The sequence below is a fragment of the Prinia subflava genome, chromosome 4 (assembly GCF_021018805.1).
Source record: "Prinia subflava isolate CZ2003 ecotype Zambia chromosome 4, Cam_Psub_1.2, whole genome shotgun sequence".
In the NCBI taxonomy this organism is placed as follows: Eukaryota; Metazoa; Chordata; class Aves; order Passeriformes; family Cisticolidae; genus Prinia; species Prinia subflava.
Window position 1 is genome coordinate 41035160 of NC_086250.1, and position 16429 is coordinate 41051588.

General features: G+C 46.1%; 1 protein-coding gene across 3 annotated transcripts in view; it reads right to left on the reverse strand.

Moving 5' to 3' along the window:
• SRGAP1 (SLIT-ROBO Rho GTPase activating protein 1) overlaps nucleotides 1-13248 on the reverse strand; it is a 145922-nt gene extending 132674 nt beyond the window's left edge. For all 3 annotated transcript variants that reach the window (XM_063396559.1, XM_063396558.1, XM_063396557.1), the window contains exon 1: nucleotides 12551-13248. In XM_063396559.1, coding sequence (XP_063252629.1) covers nucleotides 12551-12617 — 67 coding nt within the window. In that variant the 5' untranslated portion in view covers nucleotides 12618-13248. The remainder of the gene's footprint in view (nucleotides 1-12550) is intronic.
• Between the last annotated feature and the right edge of the window lie 3181 nt (nucleotides 13249-16429).

Genomic DNA, 16429 nt, shown 5'->3' on the forward strand with positions numbered 1-16429 from the left:
TGTTCCAAGAACCTGACCTCACCACATATAGCTGCAGCAGTAAAAGTAAAGAACAACCCCACTAATACATCAAAATAAAGCTTCAATCAGTAACAAGCAGCTTGGCTTCTTGAAGGACTGACTGCTGCCCTACAAAGCAGCTCTGCAAAGGAAGCAACCTGATCAGCTGTCATGACTGATAAAGAGTTCATTTTTCCTCCTTACAGCTATATTAATGCACAGTAATCATTCACCTCTAGTCACTAAACCCCAAAACATTCACTGTTATTTGACTAAAAACTGCAGGTTTGCCATGGTAATATTTGCAGACCAACTGTCCTTCTTTCCTCCTTAAACATCAGTTGAAGTAATTTTTCTGCCCTCCAAAAAACCTCAAACCCTACTCTTCACAGATATTAAATAAGTTAGGAATATATGCTGACTAAGTTTCTGGTGGTTGCGAAAAGAAAAGCTGTTTGTGAATCTGCAACTCAGGCACCTGGGGACCAGAACTGCCATGGGACAGACTGCCTATGCTGTATGGAGGGAGTGCTGCAGAAAGAGTCACTGAAGCAAAAGTTCAAGCAAACAGACATTCATCTCTGAACCTTTCCAATAACTCTGAGCAAACATTTCTTTCACAGATTATCTGCAATACTAGAGACAATCTGCCAAAAATTGGTGCAAATCCTAGAAGGACTTTAAAAATCATTACAAAGGAAAGAGCTGTGTTTTTTTCTCTGTACTGTGATAAACAAATAAGGTATCCTCTGAACACTCCCCCCTCCAGATTAATAAAGTAAGTATTCTTAATTTAGAATGGTCACATAATTATCTCAGTCCTACAGTCGTCCTCCTTTTCCATTCCTTTAAAAAAGCAGAGCAGGAACACACTCTTGCTGAAATTCATAGAGAATCCTAGCTCTCTGGTGCCTGCTCTAACTACCAGGGAATGGATTCATAATCATCTTGTAAATAATTAAATATTCATTAAGTCTGAAAAAGAGCTTGAGAGCTTGAACAAACAAGAAAACAGGGAGACTTGTCCAAGAATACTAAGTTCCTTAGTTCTCGGAGCAATCATTTGCAAGATGGGAGACCTGTACTCAACACTCAATTTTGAGCATGATAAAGGTAGCAAAATATGGAACTGAACTCCTCACATAAACCCTAGGAAGGATGCACTGATCAGATTCCAGATGCCACAATTTCATACATATTCTCACGTGGCTCAGCAGAAAAAGCAACATTTTTAGGTCTACTCTGGTGGCAGCTCAGATGACATCATCACAGATGAGGCTGGCACTTGGTCACTGCCAGCTGGAGGCAAGGCAGTTTCTGGTCTATAAACATTAGAGATGCTGCATTTCAAAGTATACTACAGAATAAACATGTAGGCCAGTATGTGCAGTCATACAAACATACCAACACCTCACAACACCTCAGAAGTGAGGCAGCAACAAAAGCAGAACTAAATGTGGCATCTGAAAGGCAAACACAAGAGCTAGAGTTCTTTTATTAATTTAATCCCATAGGATACTTTATACCCTTAAGCCTCTTTGAGCCCTTATTGAAGACTGAAAACTGCTAGTGTAGCCTGAAAGTCAGTACTCTTAGGCCTGAGCACAGACCCCATCTCCCCTCTGTCCCCCCCCAGTGACAGAGGTCATCCTGGAATCACCAGGGAACAACACAGAGCTATACTGAACTGCCAAATAGGCCACTACCAAAGCATGTGCATGCCATCTCATTGAACAGATCCTCTGAACACCATCCTCTCACCAGCAACCCCCTAGTCTGTGTGTCAGGGAATATATATTGGAGGAATTACACTTTGGCTCTTACTTTCATTGGGTTTTTTCCCTTTTGATATGCAAAAGAGGGTTTTTCTTGCTCAATATTATGGTTGTCCAGAAAGGTTTCCCAGATGTGTGGGACCCTCCTCAGTGCTCAGGCAGACCATGCAGCAGATCCTCCTGGAAATTATGCTAAGGCAGGTGGAAAACACTGTGACTGGCCAACATGACTTCATAAGGGCAAACTGTGCCTGCAAAACTTGGTGGTCTTCTGTAATGCAGGTTACAGCACTAGTAGATTACTTGTGTAGAGCACTTGATGCTATCCCACATGAGGTCCTTGTCTCTAACCTGGAGCCACATGGACCTGAGAGATGGACCACTTGGTCAATAATGACTTGGCTGGACAGTCTCACTCAAAGAGTTGTGATCAATGGCTCGACATCTAAATGTAAATGAGTGGTCTTGAGTGGTGTTCCTCAGGTACTGGGACCAGAGCTTTTTGACATCTTTACTGGTGTCACAGACAATGGGATTGAATGCACTCTCAGCAAGTTTGCAAATGACGCCGAACAGTGTGCTGCGGTTAACATGCTAGAAGGAAGTGATGGCAGCTAGAGGCACCTAGATTGGCTTGAAAGGTGAGGCCTTGCAAACCTCATGAAGTTCAACAAGACCAAGTGCAAGGTCCTACATGTAGGTCAGGATAATCCCAAGGACAAATACAGGCTGAGTAGAAAATGGATTGAGAGCAGCACTGAGAAGGACTTGGGCACAATGGCGGACAAGAAGCTCAACATGATCTGGCAATGTGTGTTTGCAGCCCAGAACACCAAATACATCCTGGGCTGCATCAAAAAGAAACATGGCCAGTGGTCCACAAGAGGTGATTCTTCCCCTCTACTCTGCTCTGGTGAGACTCCACCTGAAGGGCTGCATCCTGCTCTGAGCCCACCAACATAAGAAGGAGAGGGACCTGCTGAAGCAAGTCCAGAGCAGGGCTATGAATATGATCAGAGGTCTGGAGTACCTCGCCTGTGAGGACAGACTGAGAGAGCTGGTGCTGTTCAGCCTGGAGAAGGCTCAGGGGAGACCTCAGAGCAGCCTTTCAGTACCTAAAGGGAACATGAGAGCTGGACAGGGAATTTTTACAAAGGCATGTAGTAGTCACAGGAGAAAGGGTAATGGCTTTGAACTGAAAGAAATTAGCTTTAGATTAGGTTTAAGGAAGAAAATCTTTACTGTAAGACTGGTGAGGCTTTTTTTCTCATTAAGACCACACAATCAAGTTCACAAGGCATCATCTATTGCACCATCCCACAGGTAAAGTGGGAATACTGCTTAAGAAGCACAGGATTTGACCCACAACTACAATATCATGGTATCAGAAGTGGCTGGCAATTAAAGGATTACAATACAGTCCACAATAATCCGATGAGCTCGGCTGCAGAGGCACATAAACTGCTCATCACAGGCTGCCGGGGAGGAAGTGATGCCGGGCATGGACGACGGCACTTGTTGCCACCAGCCTCCTCCACAGCATCCTGGGAGGACAGGAGCACCTGGCAGGTGGGGACTTGCTACCTGCACTGGGCTCCCTCATCTCTTCTGCACAGGGGAACCTTCTCCCACTCTGCACATGGCCGTGATTTAATGCTAAAGTATCTGAGCAGATTAGCACTTTGATTCTATTTTCTGTCATTACATTAGGAACCTCACTAATTTTATGCACTATTACTTGGAAATTAGGAAGGCACTAATGAAGACAGCCCCCCAAAAAAGGTACATAATACAAACAACCCTATTACATTGGTCTTAACCTCAAGTAGTCTGCCAGGCAGCAAGCACAACATAGTTGTCAAGTTCTTAAACACAAAGTTATCCATATGCACAACACACACAAAAGCTACATTTCTGCTACACAGTTGGTTCCTCAAAGAACTAGTATTATTTAAGCCAAGAATGCACACACTAATTTGTAAAATACATGAGGCACCTATGGACAAGAACTTACACACTTTCATTTCTACTCATCGGCAGATCAGTAATTTGCAAGAGGCAGAGCTTGCTGTGCTGTCTTACCAGCATAGCAACCTTGGGGTAGTAAGAATCCTATGATAAGGGTTAAGAACTTTTTTCTTTTTAGCCTGCCTTTTGAATGCCTGCATAAATGCTCTCAAAGAAATAAAAGTAACTTTATGTCTAGCAACTTAGTCACAGAGACCAGTATTGAAATCTATGACAAAAGAAGAAAGTCTTTTTGGGGTGGTTTTTCTTTGTTTTAGTAGAACAAGCACAATAACAAGATCATCCTGATCTATATTTTAACAATTCAATTAAGTAACTTACAATCATTTAAATTTCTCCATTATGGTGTAAAACAGTGACTTAATTGTTGAGTTAGAAAGTTTCAGTTGATATGCCTGCTCATCTCGGCACTGAATGAACACTTATTTTATCTTGCCTCTGACCTGATGCTTTGGATTGTTTATCCTCTCTCTGCTTAAAAAAGAATCAGAGGGGAAAACCAGAGAACAGCAAGGTTTGAAAAAAGACAGGTTGTCGAAAGAACAGAGTCATACAAGAGCTATCACTGAATCTTATTAGACTTCTGGTGTACTCTGTACTTTGTAAACATGAACAGATTCCCCTGATTTTCAGGAAACAGATACTGTGGAACTGGTTAAAACAGTAGAGACCGCTTTCTTTTCCCATACAAAAGAATGTGCACTGCAAAGTGAAAGGGGATCAGCTTGTCTCCTTATTTAGTTTTACATGCAGAGTGAAGCCAAAAGTGTGCACCACTCCATTTGTGACACCCTGGAAGAAACAAGCAGCATCTCTAAGACTCCACACAAAAGACAGCACCAACAAACCGCTCAGAGATTTTACATGCAGAGTAATTCAGATGAGTAAGCACTGAGTCAGTTAAGGAGTCTGCATGGTTTACATGAATCTCTAGTCAGTTTTGTTTCCCACAACAGCTAATTATGTAAAGGGTTACAATCATTACTTCCTGGAAGTCGTCATGCAGTAAGCCAGCTGCATTTGCTTTTTATTCCCAATATAGCTAACAAGAAATACTGCACCGTAAGTGATCTAATTATACTTTTTGTAACTTCCATTTTACAATAAAAAACCCACTTAAGTCTAGTATATTTCAAGAATATTTTGGTTAATATGCTAATACAGCTCCCTTGCCTGCTTGTCAGCACTTCTGCATCTATAAAGGAAAGTCTCAGGAGGTCACAACCAAAACTAAAGCATGTTTTATTGGTCAATAATAGATAACATAACAAAGTTAACAGAAATAGTCTAACTGATGAATCCATGATCACACTTCTAAGCAAGTTCTACTGAATCTTTTTTGAAAAAAACAGACAAAGAAAAACTATTTTTCCCTTCTTACCATGTTAATTAAAAGTAACTCCTTAGATGCTATGATCAACATAAACATACAGATAAAGAACCAACACACCTCAGGAGAGACTTCATTAAAGACAGATCAACAGCACTGTCCTGCACTGGATAGAGTTTGGAGTAAATAACACAGGCCATCTTTAATTTATTTCACAGACAGGATTATTAAAGAGTCAAATCACAAAGCATACACTTTCTCCACAATATTTTCTTTGAGCATTTAGTGGATTTTCCCTTCCTACCTGCAACACCTACCTCATTAAAATGCATCTAAAGCTGGGACTATTTTATTGTGCCAACTGTGAACTAAACCAAGGATTTACACCTTCTAGAAAAGATAGGAAAATAAAATGTAGTCATGACAATGCCTACATACAAGCCAGTTCTTGGAAACAAAACATCAGATTTGCTTGGTGTTATTTCCAAAATGCTCTTCATTTTTCATAATGACATTACATCTCAAGCTCAGGATTTCCCAGCGACCCTCCTAGAAAAATTCAAGTTTGTACAATGCAAGACTGAATATTGCATCTTGCTATTCATACAGGTATATATGCCTGAGAAACAGTGACAGAGGGAAAAAAAACAAGAGGGAAGGAGTTCTTAAAGACATCTTCCTTGATCAGTTACAAAACTGAAATTAACTGAAAAGGGCTTGAGAATGTGAGTGCTTTGCCTGGACAAGATGGATTAGTGGGCAGAGCATAGGTAAAACACCTTTAGCCTACCAGGTGGCTGTAACTCACTAGTGACACACTTCAGTGTCTACCAGAAGATGACTTCCACAAGCTGCAGAAAACAGTAGATTCCGGAGGAAGTAGTGCCTCAGGATTACGGCTCCATTACAACAGATCAAAGTGAATTGTTTGTCTTAGAGCACTCCCACAGGACCAAGCCACCACACAAACTGCCAGAACAGCCTGCAGTTGTTTAAGTCTTGGAAACAAAGGAAAAAGCAGCGATAACCAACTCCTTTAGTTTGGTGCCAGATACAGCCTTGGTAAAAGATACACAGCGAGCAGTCTTCCTGTGCAGACAGCTCTGTCTCTTACCCAAGAGATGGACCCATGCTCTCAGCAATGGCCCTCTGTGCTTCATCCCAAGTATCTGCTGCTGCACAGCCCACCAGCCTCATCTCTGCTATTGGCACACAAGCAGTGATGCCAGTCATTCAACCTCTGCCTCCAATTTTCAGCTGTTGCTCTTCTGCCACATGTATGTATCTATACACACAACCCCACAATCTCTTGAACCTCAGGGTGTGTGGCACAGTGCCCAAGAGACAAAAAGTAGGGAAAGAAAAGATGAAATAACTTCAGGAACAAGAGGCCATTCATGACTCACAGCTCCCAGACCGACCAGCACAGTGCAAGGTCAGCCAGCCTTTCCTCAGAGATGGCCAGCACTCGATCACGTCCACCCAGACAGCTCACAGCAGCCAGTACAGGGCAGATCCTGGAAGGCTCGGGTCCGTACATGACAAGGAGGGAGAAGCCACTCACAGAGGAAACGCTGCCATAAGATAAACCCTGCAGGAAGCAAAGGCGGCAGCACCCCGAGCACAGGCAGCCCAGCTACACACAGAGCCTAATCGCTCAAACACAAACAAACCCCCACACTCCAAAGCCTATTTTGCCCTGTGAAAGCTGAGCAGTAAGAGTAGATTAGACCCTAATAGGGATTAATACAAGTTAAGGTAGCAGCAATTTCCACTAGCGAGACCAGAAAGGTTAGACGTGGACTAGCATGACAGGGAGATGTAGAAAGGGTTGGGAAAAAAAGAGGTAAAAGGAAGAACAAGTAGCACAGGAGCTTGTGTTGACACCTGCCCGGCTCCAGTTGTGCTCTCCCTCATGTCCATCCCTGTCCAAAGCAGAGATCAGACACACTGCACTGTCAAGTCATGGTCAGTGATTTCTAACAGGCTGTGTAATGGTCAGGAGGGGATTTCTTATCCAATCTCAACAGCACTGACCCACTTTTTTCCAGCACTACCATCCATCACCTCTGACTGACAAGGAGGCCAGTTTCCACAGAAGGCAAAACCTAACACAAGCAGAAAATGGAAAGAAATTTGGATCCTGTTCTGTCTTACTGAAGCCGCTTCAAAGCTATGTTTAATTTTATTAGCAACTAGAACTCCAGTTCATTAAAAAGTGACCAATAAAAGATAATGGCAGGAAATTAAATGACCTTAGTATGATTTAGAGCATAGCTCTGCAACAGCAAAACTGCACAGAAAGTATGCTTGGAAAGGAAAAAAAATCCCCAAAGAAATGATCATAAAAAGTTTCCAAATGGCTTCAGAGTCAGAGGCAAGTTAGAACTTTATGTTAGAGACTAACAAAAATGTGTTTCTACAAAACACATGCATTAAATATGCATTATGATTGCCATACTCTCAGAAAGAAACACTGTTCAGACAATCCATTCACCACCTACCTTTCATGTGTGCTGTAGTAATCAAGACTTTATTCACCTTTAAATTCAAGTAAAATAATAAATGTAGCTTCACTGTGGTGCAGGAACATGGTAGCTACAGTGTGCGGTCAAACCAAGAAAGAAGAAAAAGTGTACTTTCCTGACTCTTGGACACATTTTCAAAAAGGCATGAAGAAAAGGTGCCTTTTTTCTTTAACTATATAGAAAGACTAAGCCAAAGCCTCTGAAGTTCCTCAGTCATGACCTTAGGGAAGCAGGCATTTTGCAGGGCTCCCCCATGCCCCAAATACTTTGATACATAGCATAGTGATAAACCAAGTCCCTTGGTTTTCATTCCAATTAAGCTGTGGAAGAATAAGAGTCCTGAATATGCTGGTTAACAAAAAAAAAAACCAAAACAGAACAAGACAAAATCCCAAACCAACCAAATTCAAAACCAACCAAAAAACTGTTCAGTTTATGACTGAACCATCAGAATCTGCAGATACCCCTTTCAGCTGCACAGTCAACTACAAACTCATTAATCTGGACAACTGGAGTTTGTACTCTGAAAGGAAGGATCGGAGAGCTGGGAGAAAATGGTGGGGGAAAAGATAAGGAACTTCATTATACAACATAACTCCAACTAGAAAATAGCATGGAGAACAATATCCTTTCTGTATCAGACAAAGTTGTGTGTGTGGTCAAGTTCTTTGACCAGAAAAATTTCTGCTAAACCACACTTGATAAACTTGAACTTTGAAAACTGGCATCTATTCAACATATTTTTTTAAAAATAAACCTCAAGAATTCTGGCATCATCCAAGGTACCAAACGTTTCATTACAAAGACTTTATTCAAAATAGCTATCAGTTTACTAAAACAACAGCCCAATTTGTACTTCAGAACTCAGCCTTTTCTCAAAGAGGCTTCTGTTGTTGTTTTAACGTGAAGTTGAAATTCAGTTTCACAATTCAGAATTTTCATTTTCCATAAAAATTAGGCAGTGTAATACAGACTGCTACCAAGTTCTTTCTGATGAAAAATAGTATTTTGTTCTGAAGAAGGCCACATAAATATTGATCTTGGGGAAGTGTCTTCCTCCGCAAACTGTTTTTGGGCTTGCATTTCCACTAGGTCATTTCCAAGTGAAAAATTAAGGTGGAAAAAGGAGGGATCTAAGCAGCTCTTCCCTCAGCCCTTTTCAGTTGGAGATGCAGTTGTGAAAGAAGGCTGAGACTTCAGTGATTCTCAACACCATACAGAGGATCTCTCTGAAGAGACACACTTGATAATTAGTCAATACAATGCTCACCTAGTCAAAGCACATTTCTTGTGTGCATGGGAGGCCAGTTACAACTCCTAAAAGGCAAACGAGCCAGTTTAACATGAATGACCAGAGAGCTCCAGGCCAGTATATCCCTAATCCTCTTTCTACTACAAGAGATTTACTTTTCAGAAGGATAAATTTCCAAAGGGAGCCAGGTATTCAAGATGTCACCAGCTCACCCTTTACCATACTCAAAACACCTACTTACAGACATCAGAGGATGCTCCAGTATTTCTTCACTACTGTGAATTGCTCTGTAACTTTATCAATAGACACTACTTGACATTATCAGCAGCACCAAGGAGCAGTAGGTCCTCAGAATACAAAAAGTAAGATAGGCTACTATAGTCAACTGAGCCTTGAGTTAAGGCATGCTGTCTATAAATCTAATAGGGTCATACAGCACTTGGCTCATAACTATACCACCAGTCTGTGCTAATCTAAAAAGTATTCCCTCCACTTTCTAGCTCTAGTTGTATCCCCTTGCCCCAGCTGCAAGGTTGGTAAAACTACCTCTAATGACTTCCAAGTGCAAACAAAATTACCATACTCTTCAGAAAAACACAGATACAACTGATACTGTGGATGACCAGGAGTATTTTATTAGTTATGTTACTTTCCAGGTGCCTTTATGTCTACAAAATCAGGTACCCATGCCATCACAATACTCTTACATCTCCCAAAACAATAGGTATAGGTATCCAACTAGACAGAACTAACTTCAGTATTAAAATATTCTTAAGAAATATTCTTCTGCTTTCTATATGATGTGCAGGGAAGTAAACACACTTACCTTATTGATTCAATTGGTCCAGTTCTTCACAGAAGGTAGAATGAAGAACAAGGACGTTGCAAAAAAAGGTGCAAGAAAATGCTCTGCCCAACAAGTCAGAAGTACCTTGTTTACTTCAGCTTGACAAACATGTAACATTTACAGACTTTCTGCTGTTCCTGTATGACCTCTACTAAAGCAATAGCCAATCTAGTGACACTGCTAAGAATCCAAGAAGATGTCAGTTTACACCACTCAGGAACCAGGCACGACAATTAACACCTGTTACTGCTTCCTATTTGAGGAGTTCAGAGCAGAAAAGCTATGTGAAGAATGGCACTACCAAATCCTCATTTCCAAATATGGCACCACATACATACCCTACAGGGCATGTACGCTGCAGGCCCCTCTACCTTCAGTATTAATGTTCAGACATCTTAGGGCAGGATTTATAAAGGCACATGCACCAACCCTGATGCTCAGCAAGCTGGCCTCAATGCGATCTCACAAGGTATGGGAGCACTCCTGTGCCTGTCCAGAGGACCTCAAATGGCCAGCCTGCTGCCCAGTTGTCCACATCCTTATGAAACTAAACACAGCAGCAGTGAGAACTCAGCTAGCCATTGCAATCACCAGAAATCACAGGCAGCAAAAGCAATTTGGCCACACCCTTTCTCCTAACCTAATATAAGAAATTCCAAGCAATATATAGGGACCTAACTTTCCCAAATTTACATTCCTTTAAAGCTACCTTGATGGATAATTAGGACTAATTCCTTAGGCCTTGAAGCCTCAATATCAAAAAGATTTTCAAGGTATCACACTGAGGTATCACTGATTCTTTTATACTATCACTGAGCTGGTGTCAAAATGAATTATATCTTAGCACAGACAGTTCTTGCCACCTGAAATACAATGGTAGTGATGCAGGTTAAAGAAAAAGCATCTCTGACTACAATTGCTAGCACAGCATACTTTTCAAACAGATACTAATCAACAATAAAAACAAGACTGCTGGGTGGGACCAGACTGCACACACTCCAGACCACCACAAGGAAGCAAAGCAAGTTAAAATTCCTATTAAGCTATATTTACAAATGCCACCTCCCTCTGCAATTATGATGGGAGACCATTACACCAAAGGAGAGCCAGGTTATCAACAGTACTTTATGCTTTCATATTTGGTGTCTTTTGAAATGATACAATTCATGCAGCTGAAGGGCATGGCATTTTTTCTTCATTATTCAAAAGAAAAGACTGGCACATACAGCAACTGGGTGCAGATTATAAAGGCTGAGCCTTTAACAATCATGTTAGGAGGAGGCAAGGAACAGTCCGCGCACTGTGCAATGAGCTTAAGATCTCAAACATTTTTTATGCTCAGTGACCAAGACAAATCTGCACCATGTCCACAGAGAGGCTAAAGCGCCAACGCTTCAAGGGCTCAATGGCAGTGAATACACCAGCTATGTGAGAACTGTCTGGGCCCTGCCCATGTCAGACACACACCTAAAGAGTGGCTTACCTGCCAGCTCGGACCCTCACTGCCCACCTGTCTGGCAGATGTCTTATTTTAAGCATAGATCCTTTCCTGGACACAAAAAGGCTTCCAATAGTGGCAGGTATTTTTCACAAAAAGTTAAGCTTAGGAAGAAAAAACCTGAAAAAACTACCTCTTTACTTTTAAGAGGAAAAATCCCAGCAAAACTACAAGCATTGTCTTAAAAAACTGATGTCATAGAATCAAGTGAGAGGAAAATATATTGTGCAAGTACACAAAGTCAGTAAATCTTTCAACAGCTGAGGAGTGGTCCCTCCCACCCTGTTCCAGATGCCTCAGAAGGTCCCCAGCCCTTGCCTGCGTGGAGCAGGAAGGCTGTTCCTGAAGCCCAAGGACCTGCATGAGGACATGCTCCATCTCTGCACATCGCAGACTATGGGCAGCATCAAGGAGGGAACACTCCACCTATGTAAGAAGCACACCAGCATCATTTTTAAAAGCACAGTTCAGGTGTTGCATAGCTTTTTAAATGCCGTGTTTCAGGTTTGCATCCACCTCTGGATTTATTACAATTTATACATTATGCAATATTTTCCCCGAGAGCACCCAGAAGGATGCACACCACAAGACCCACACCCCACTGCCATGTCGCTACTTTCCCAGTCTCTGTTCCACCCAAGACACTGGCAGAGGGGAAACGCTAGGCGAAGAAACTCGAGGGTCTGGAAGCGCCGGTGGCTCAAGCCAGGATCTGCCGGCGCTGTCCTTGGCACAATAGTTGGATGCGATACAGCCGGGCGATGCGAGGCTGAAATACTTCCTGGGATGGCTGAATGGGCTCATTCAGTAGTCAAGGGCAATTCTTTATTAGCCATCTTCTACAGCCCAGCACAGAAACCACAGCCCTGAGAGGAGGGTGGGAGCCACCAGCCATGTGCCTCAAGAAAGGGGTATGGCTTAGCATTGTCTCTCGCCTCAGTAATTGACAAGCTTTTTTTTTTTTTGTCTTCGCTTTCCCCTTCCCTCCCCCCACTCCGGGCGTTACCGAAGTCGGTGGAGGAAGGGAAGGTGCTCGGCCGGGGCCGGGCTGTGGAACAGCCGCCGCAGCTGCCGTCCGGCCCCGGCCCTCGGACCCACCGGCGCCGCTCGGAGCGCTGGGGGCCGGGGGGAAGCCTCCTCTGCCGCCCTCCCGCCGCTCCCTCCCGCCCCGAAGTTCGGGCAACTGGGACCGGCCGCCCCGCCGGCGGTGGCGGCTCGGCCGGCAGCCGGGGGAAGGGGCGGCAGGACGCCCGGCCCCCGCGGCGGCTTTCCCGCTGCCTCCCCGCACTTACCTTTCACTTGACTTTCATACTCCGCTATAATCTCTTTGTCCTTTTTGAATCTGCTCGGGGTTGACATTATCCACTCGCTTCTTCCGCTTCTCCGCCTTGTTCTAAATTATTATCACTAATTATTCTTGTTTTTCTGGAGGAGCTTCCAAGTTGTGTCAGGCGGCCGCAAGCCCGAGCGAGCGCGGCGGCCGGGGAGGCGGCGGGCGCTGGCCCCGCGGGAGCGCCGCCGGCACCGGAGGCGGCGAGGCGGGGAGCGGCGATCAGACTAACCCCGGCGCAGGCACCATCGCCTCCCGGCACCGCCGCCGGCAGCAACGCGGTCCGCGGCCCGGGGCCGCCGCAGGGCGGGGCGGCGGAGCAGCGGCCGCGGGGCACTCGCTTCCACTAGGCGAGGGCGGGGGCCCGGCGGCTGCGCCCCACCATTGTTATCTCTCCTCACGCACCCGGGAGAGGGGAAGGGAAGCAGGGAGAGAGCGGTGGGCGGGAGGCAGGCGGCCGTGCTCGCTCCTTACGCCGGAGACCCTGGTTACTGCTGCCGCCGCGATCGCCTGGGTGGGAACTAGGGGCCGGCGCCCCGCCGTGACTAACCCCGGGCGGCAGCGCCGCGGCGCATGTCCCAACCTCGCGGGGCGAGCAGTCGCCGGCTCGGGGCGGCTCCCCCGCCGCGCCCTGGAGAGGTGTCTCCGGGAATAAACTTCTCCCCGCCCTCCCGCCGCTGTCTCCTCCCTTCCTGCCTGCCCGCCCGCCTCCGGTCCTCGTTCGCCTTGTCCGCCCGCTCGGGCGCCCCGCCGGCAGCCGCTCACCGGCCCGGGCCGGAGCCGTGGGTGCAGCGCCAGCCCGCCCCGGCCGGCCCGCAGCCGGAGGCCCAGCACGCCTGGGGGGCTTCGGCTCGGGCGGCGGTGAGGGTGGGAGGAGGGAGATCACCGCCCCGGCGCCCCCATCGAGCACACGGTGGCCGGATGCCCTCGGGGGACGGCGGTGTGAGGCCGCGGCACGGTTACAGAAGGACCTTGATCCAGCGGGGAAAGTTAAAGCCCTGTGCTGCCGTCGGCGTCAAGCCGCCCGGGGAGGGGGAAGCCGGAGGGCACAAGTGGCCTTTGGGGACCCCACGTGCCTCCCCAGTGTCTCCGGAGGCAGGGAGGGACAGAACATGACAGCACCCAAGGGGAGAGCTGCACCCTCAGCACAGCAGGTCTTGCTTCCCCCGCTACTGTCCGCCCGGTGCCCGTGGGGATGCAGCTTGTTCTCCAGGGCAGAAGTGCCAGCATGCCTGTGTGGGGCATTCCCCACATCTCCTGCGGAAAACAAGCAAAGTTGAGCAGGAAGCCACTCAAAATGCTGCTCCCTTGAGTTGCTGTGCACAGCATGCATCTGGGCTGGCCCTGTCTAACAGTCACGTTCAATGAATCCCAGTCCAGCAAGCAGTGCACAGCTCTTCCCGCAAATCTGGGGCTGGGAAAAGGGGAAGAAGATCATGCAGAAGGGCAGGAATAGCTGGAACTTGGAGCATGGAGCAAGTTGTCAAAAGGGCGTAAGTGACCTTGGCATGCCCTTGGTCCTCCAGCTTGGTCCTTGCCCTGGTGCCTCCAGCTGTGGTGCAGGCTCCTCTGCCTGAAGAGCTGGAACCTGGTTCACCCTTTGAGGGCTGTGGAGGGTGAGAGCTGGCTGCCAGCTCTGCAGTGACACCATGCCTGCCGGGAGTCAAGTACAGTGGCTCACAGAGCTGGTAGCCACTCCTCTCCAAAGTCCCTGGCTGTAAGGCTGGGAATGCAGAATGGCTCAGGTGTGGCTCAGATTGTACAACCCATTTTTCTTCTTCCCCCAGCTGCTCTGAAACTTTGCTTTTGCCAGAGAAGAGCTTTCTGAAAAGAAAAAAAAAAATTGAAAAAACAGAATGATGGGCACTGCTGCCTTGTGATGAACAAAGAATGTGGCTATCATTCATGGGATAAAGCCAAAAGTCAAACCAAGGCACAGCTTCAGACTTTGAGCTGCAGGGAGGTCAGCTCTGAGGAGGCTGAAAACAGGTAGGGGGCATTCTGGAGACGGAGAGCTCCATTGATGTCTGATATGTCCAGGAGTGATTAAGCAAAGATGCACGCATTTTACCATGAATTTCCAAAGGTGGTGGCTATCTAATTTGTGTGGTGGAAGTTCCCAAAGATCCTGTCCTGGACAGCTAGCTCTGATGCTGCCAGGACCTGACTCTTTGGGACAAACAAGTGAATTGTGGGATCATCTGCAATTGGGAAGGTTCAATGTTCATCTACTCACTAATTTGGCTGGAGTGCTATGAGGACCTGGTGCTCAGAGAGCAGTGGCACAGTTAACTGTACTCATGCAGACATTCTTGCTGGTGTTTATATTTAATTCCTATAAGCACCTTGCCTTGGTGTTACAGTTGCTCACTCCCACACTTCTGCATTTCAGAAGTAAGTATACATCTGTCCTTTGCAGTTCATCTTTCATTAAGTACCGTGCTCTTCCTGCTAGGGGATCAGGGTAACAGGATTCCTGTTCCCTTCTCCATCTTGATGTTTTGTTCTCTGTAATTATATTACGTTTCTTCCTCTTGCCCTCCCAGTGCAATCTTTTTCAACTCTGATCCCAATCCAGATCACCTAACACTGTCTTAATACAGGAGGTTATTGTCTAAAAACAATTTAAAATTTAGGTTGGATAGTCAAATTACATCCCTTGAATAAGAACCCAGCCTTAAAAGAGCAGTCATCTCTGTAATCTCAACCACTTTGATTTTCATCTCAACCTTTGATGTCAACATCTTGCCTCCTGGCTGTTCAAGTCCATCTGTTTGGCTGGGGACTGGCTGATTTACAAGACAGTGGACTGTGTTCCCTGGAAACATGAGGCACTAGGTGGAGATTAGCTGTAAGTCTTGTCTGGTCTTTCAGAGCACTGTGTTTTTGCAAACAGGACAGGGAACATTGCTCAAGTCCCATTGTGCCCTGTGTGAGGTTGTGCAGGCTGGCACCTCTAGCCAGGCCAGTCCCTTTCTCCCTTAGCTAGGACTTGGGCATACAAACCATGTCCAAATGTGGTTGAAGGTGTAGAAATGTTCTGTGTGTCATCTCCTGAGTCCTGAAGGATGCAGCCCTCTCTTACCACTGAGCCTGTGCTGGAAAGACTGTAGAGAGAAGGGTACAAAGATAGGCTGAATGCCCATGCCTACACCATCCATTCCCTGTGCACTAGATCCTGCATCCAGAGGATCAGCCTGGTTCCACAGAGCCAAAACAGAAGCTGCAGACAGATTATATTACTGCTTGAGAAGATCAAGAAACCACCTTTGGCTCTGGAAACTCACCTACCTGTATTCAGCCCTCAGCTCAGGGCTGTGTGTCCGTGGCAAGACCACTGAGGAAGGATGGGCCAGGGACTCGGCAGGCTTGAGTGTGCCAGGCTCAGAGCTGCACAGATTCTGGATCCCTGAGTTAGGCTTGGAAGCCAGGACAACCAGGATTGAGCTTGCTGAGAAATCTGATTCTGGCGCCCTGTCCCTGTTCTCCCCCTGCTTTCCAACCCCCCCTGCCCCCCCGGCCCCCGCTCTTCTTTAGAGATTGGCAAAGGATTGTGTGTTATTACATGGGTGTAATCTTCTTTTAAGATGTTCATGGCAGCTCAAGTCTCCGGACTCAATTCTGCACTGATTTACACAGCCTGCAATCCCATTGTGAGGATGGTGATTGCACAGGAACAGACTCTGCCTGGGCTCTGCAATGCCACGTTTGAGGTGACTTACAGAACACAGAAGATTATTACAGAAATGCCTGTCATTTGAGACCTGTTCCCAAAGATCCCCACAGAGTTCCCATGAATTTTGAGAGCAGCAAGTGCTGGAGCTGTGGAATAGTCTTGTTA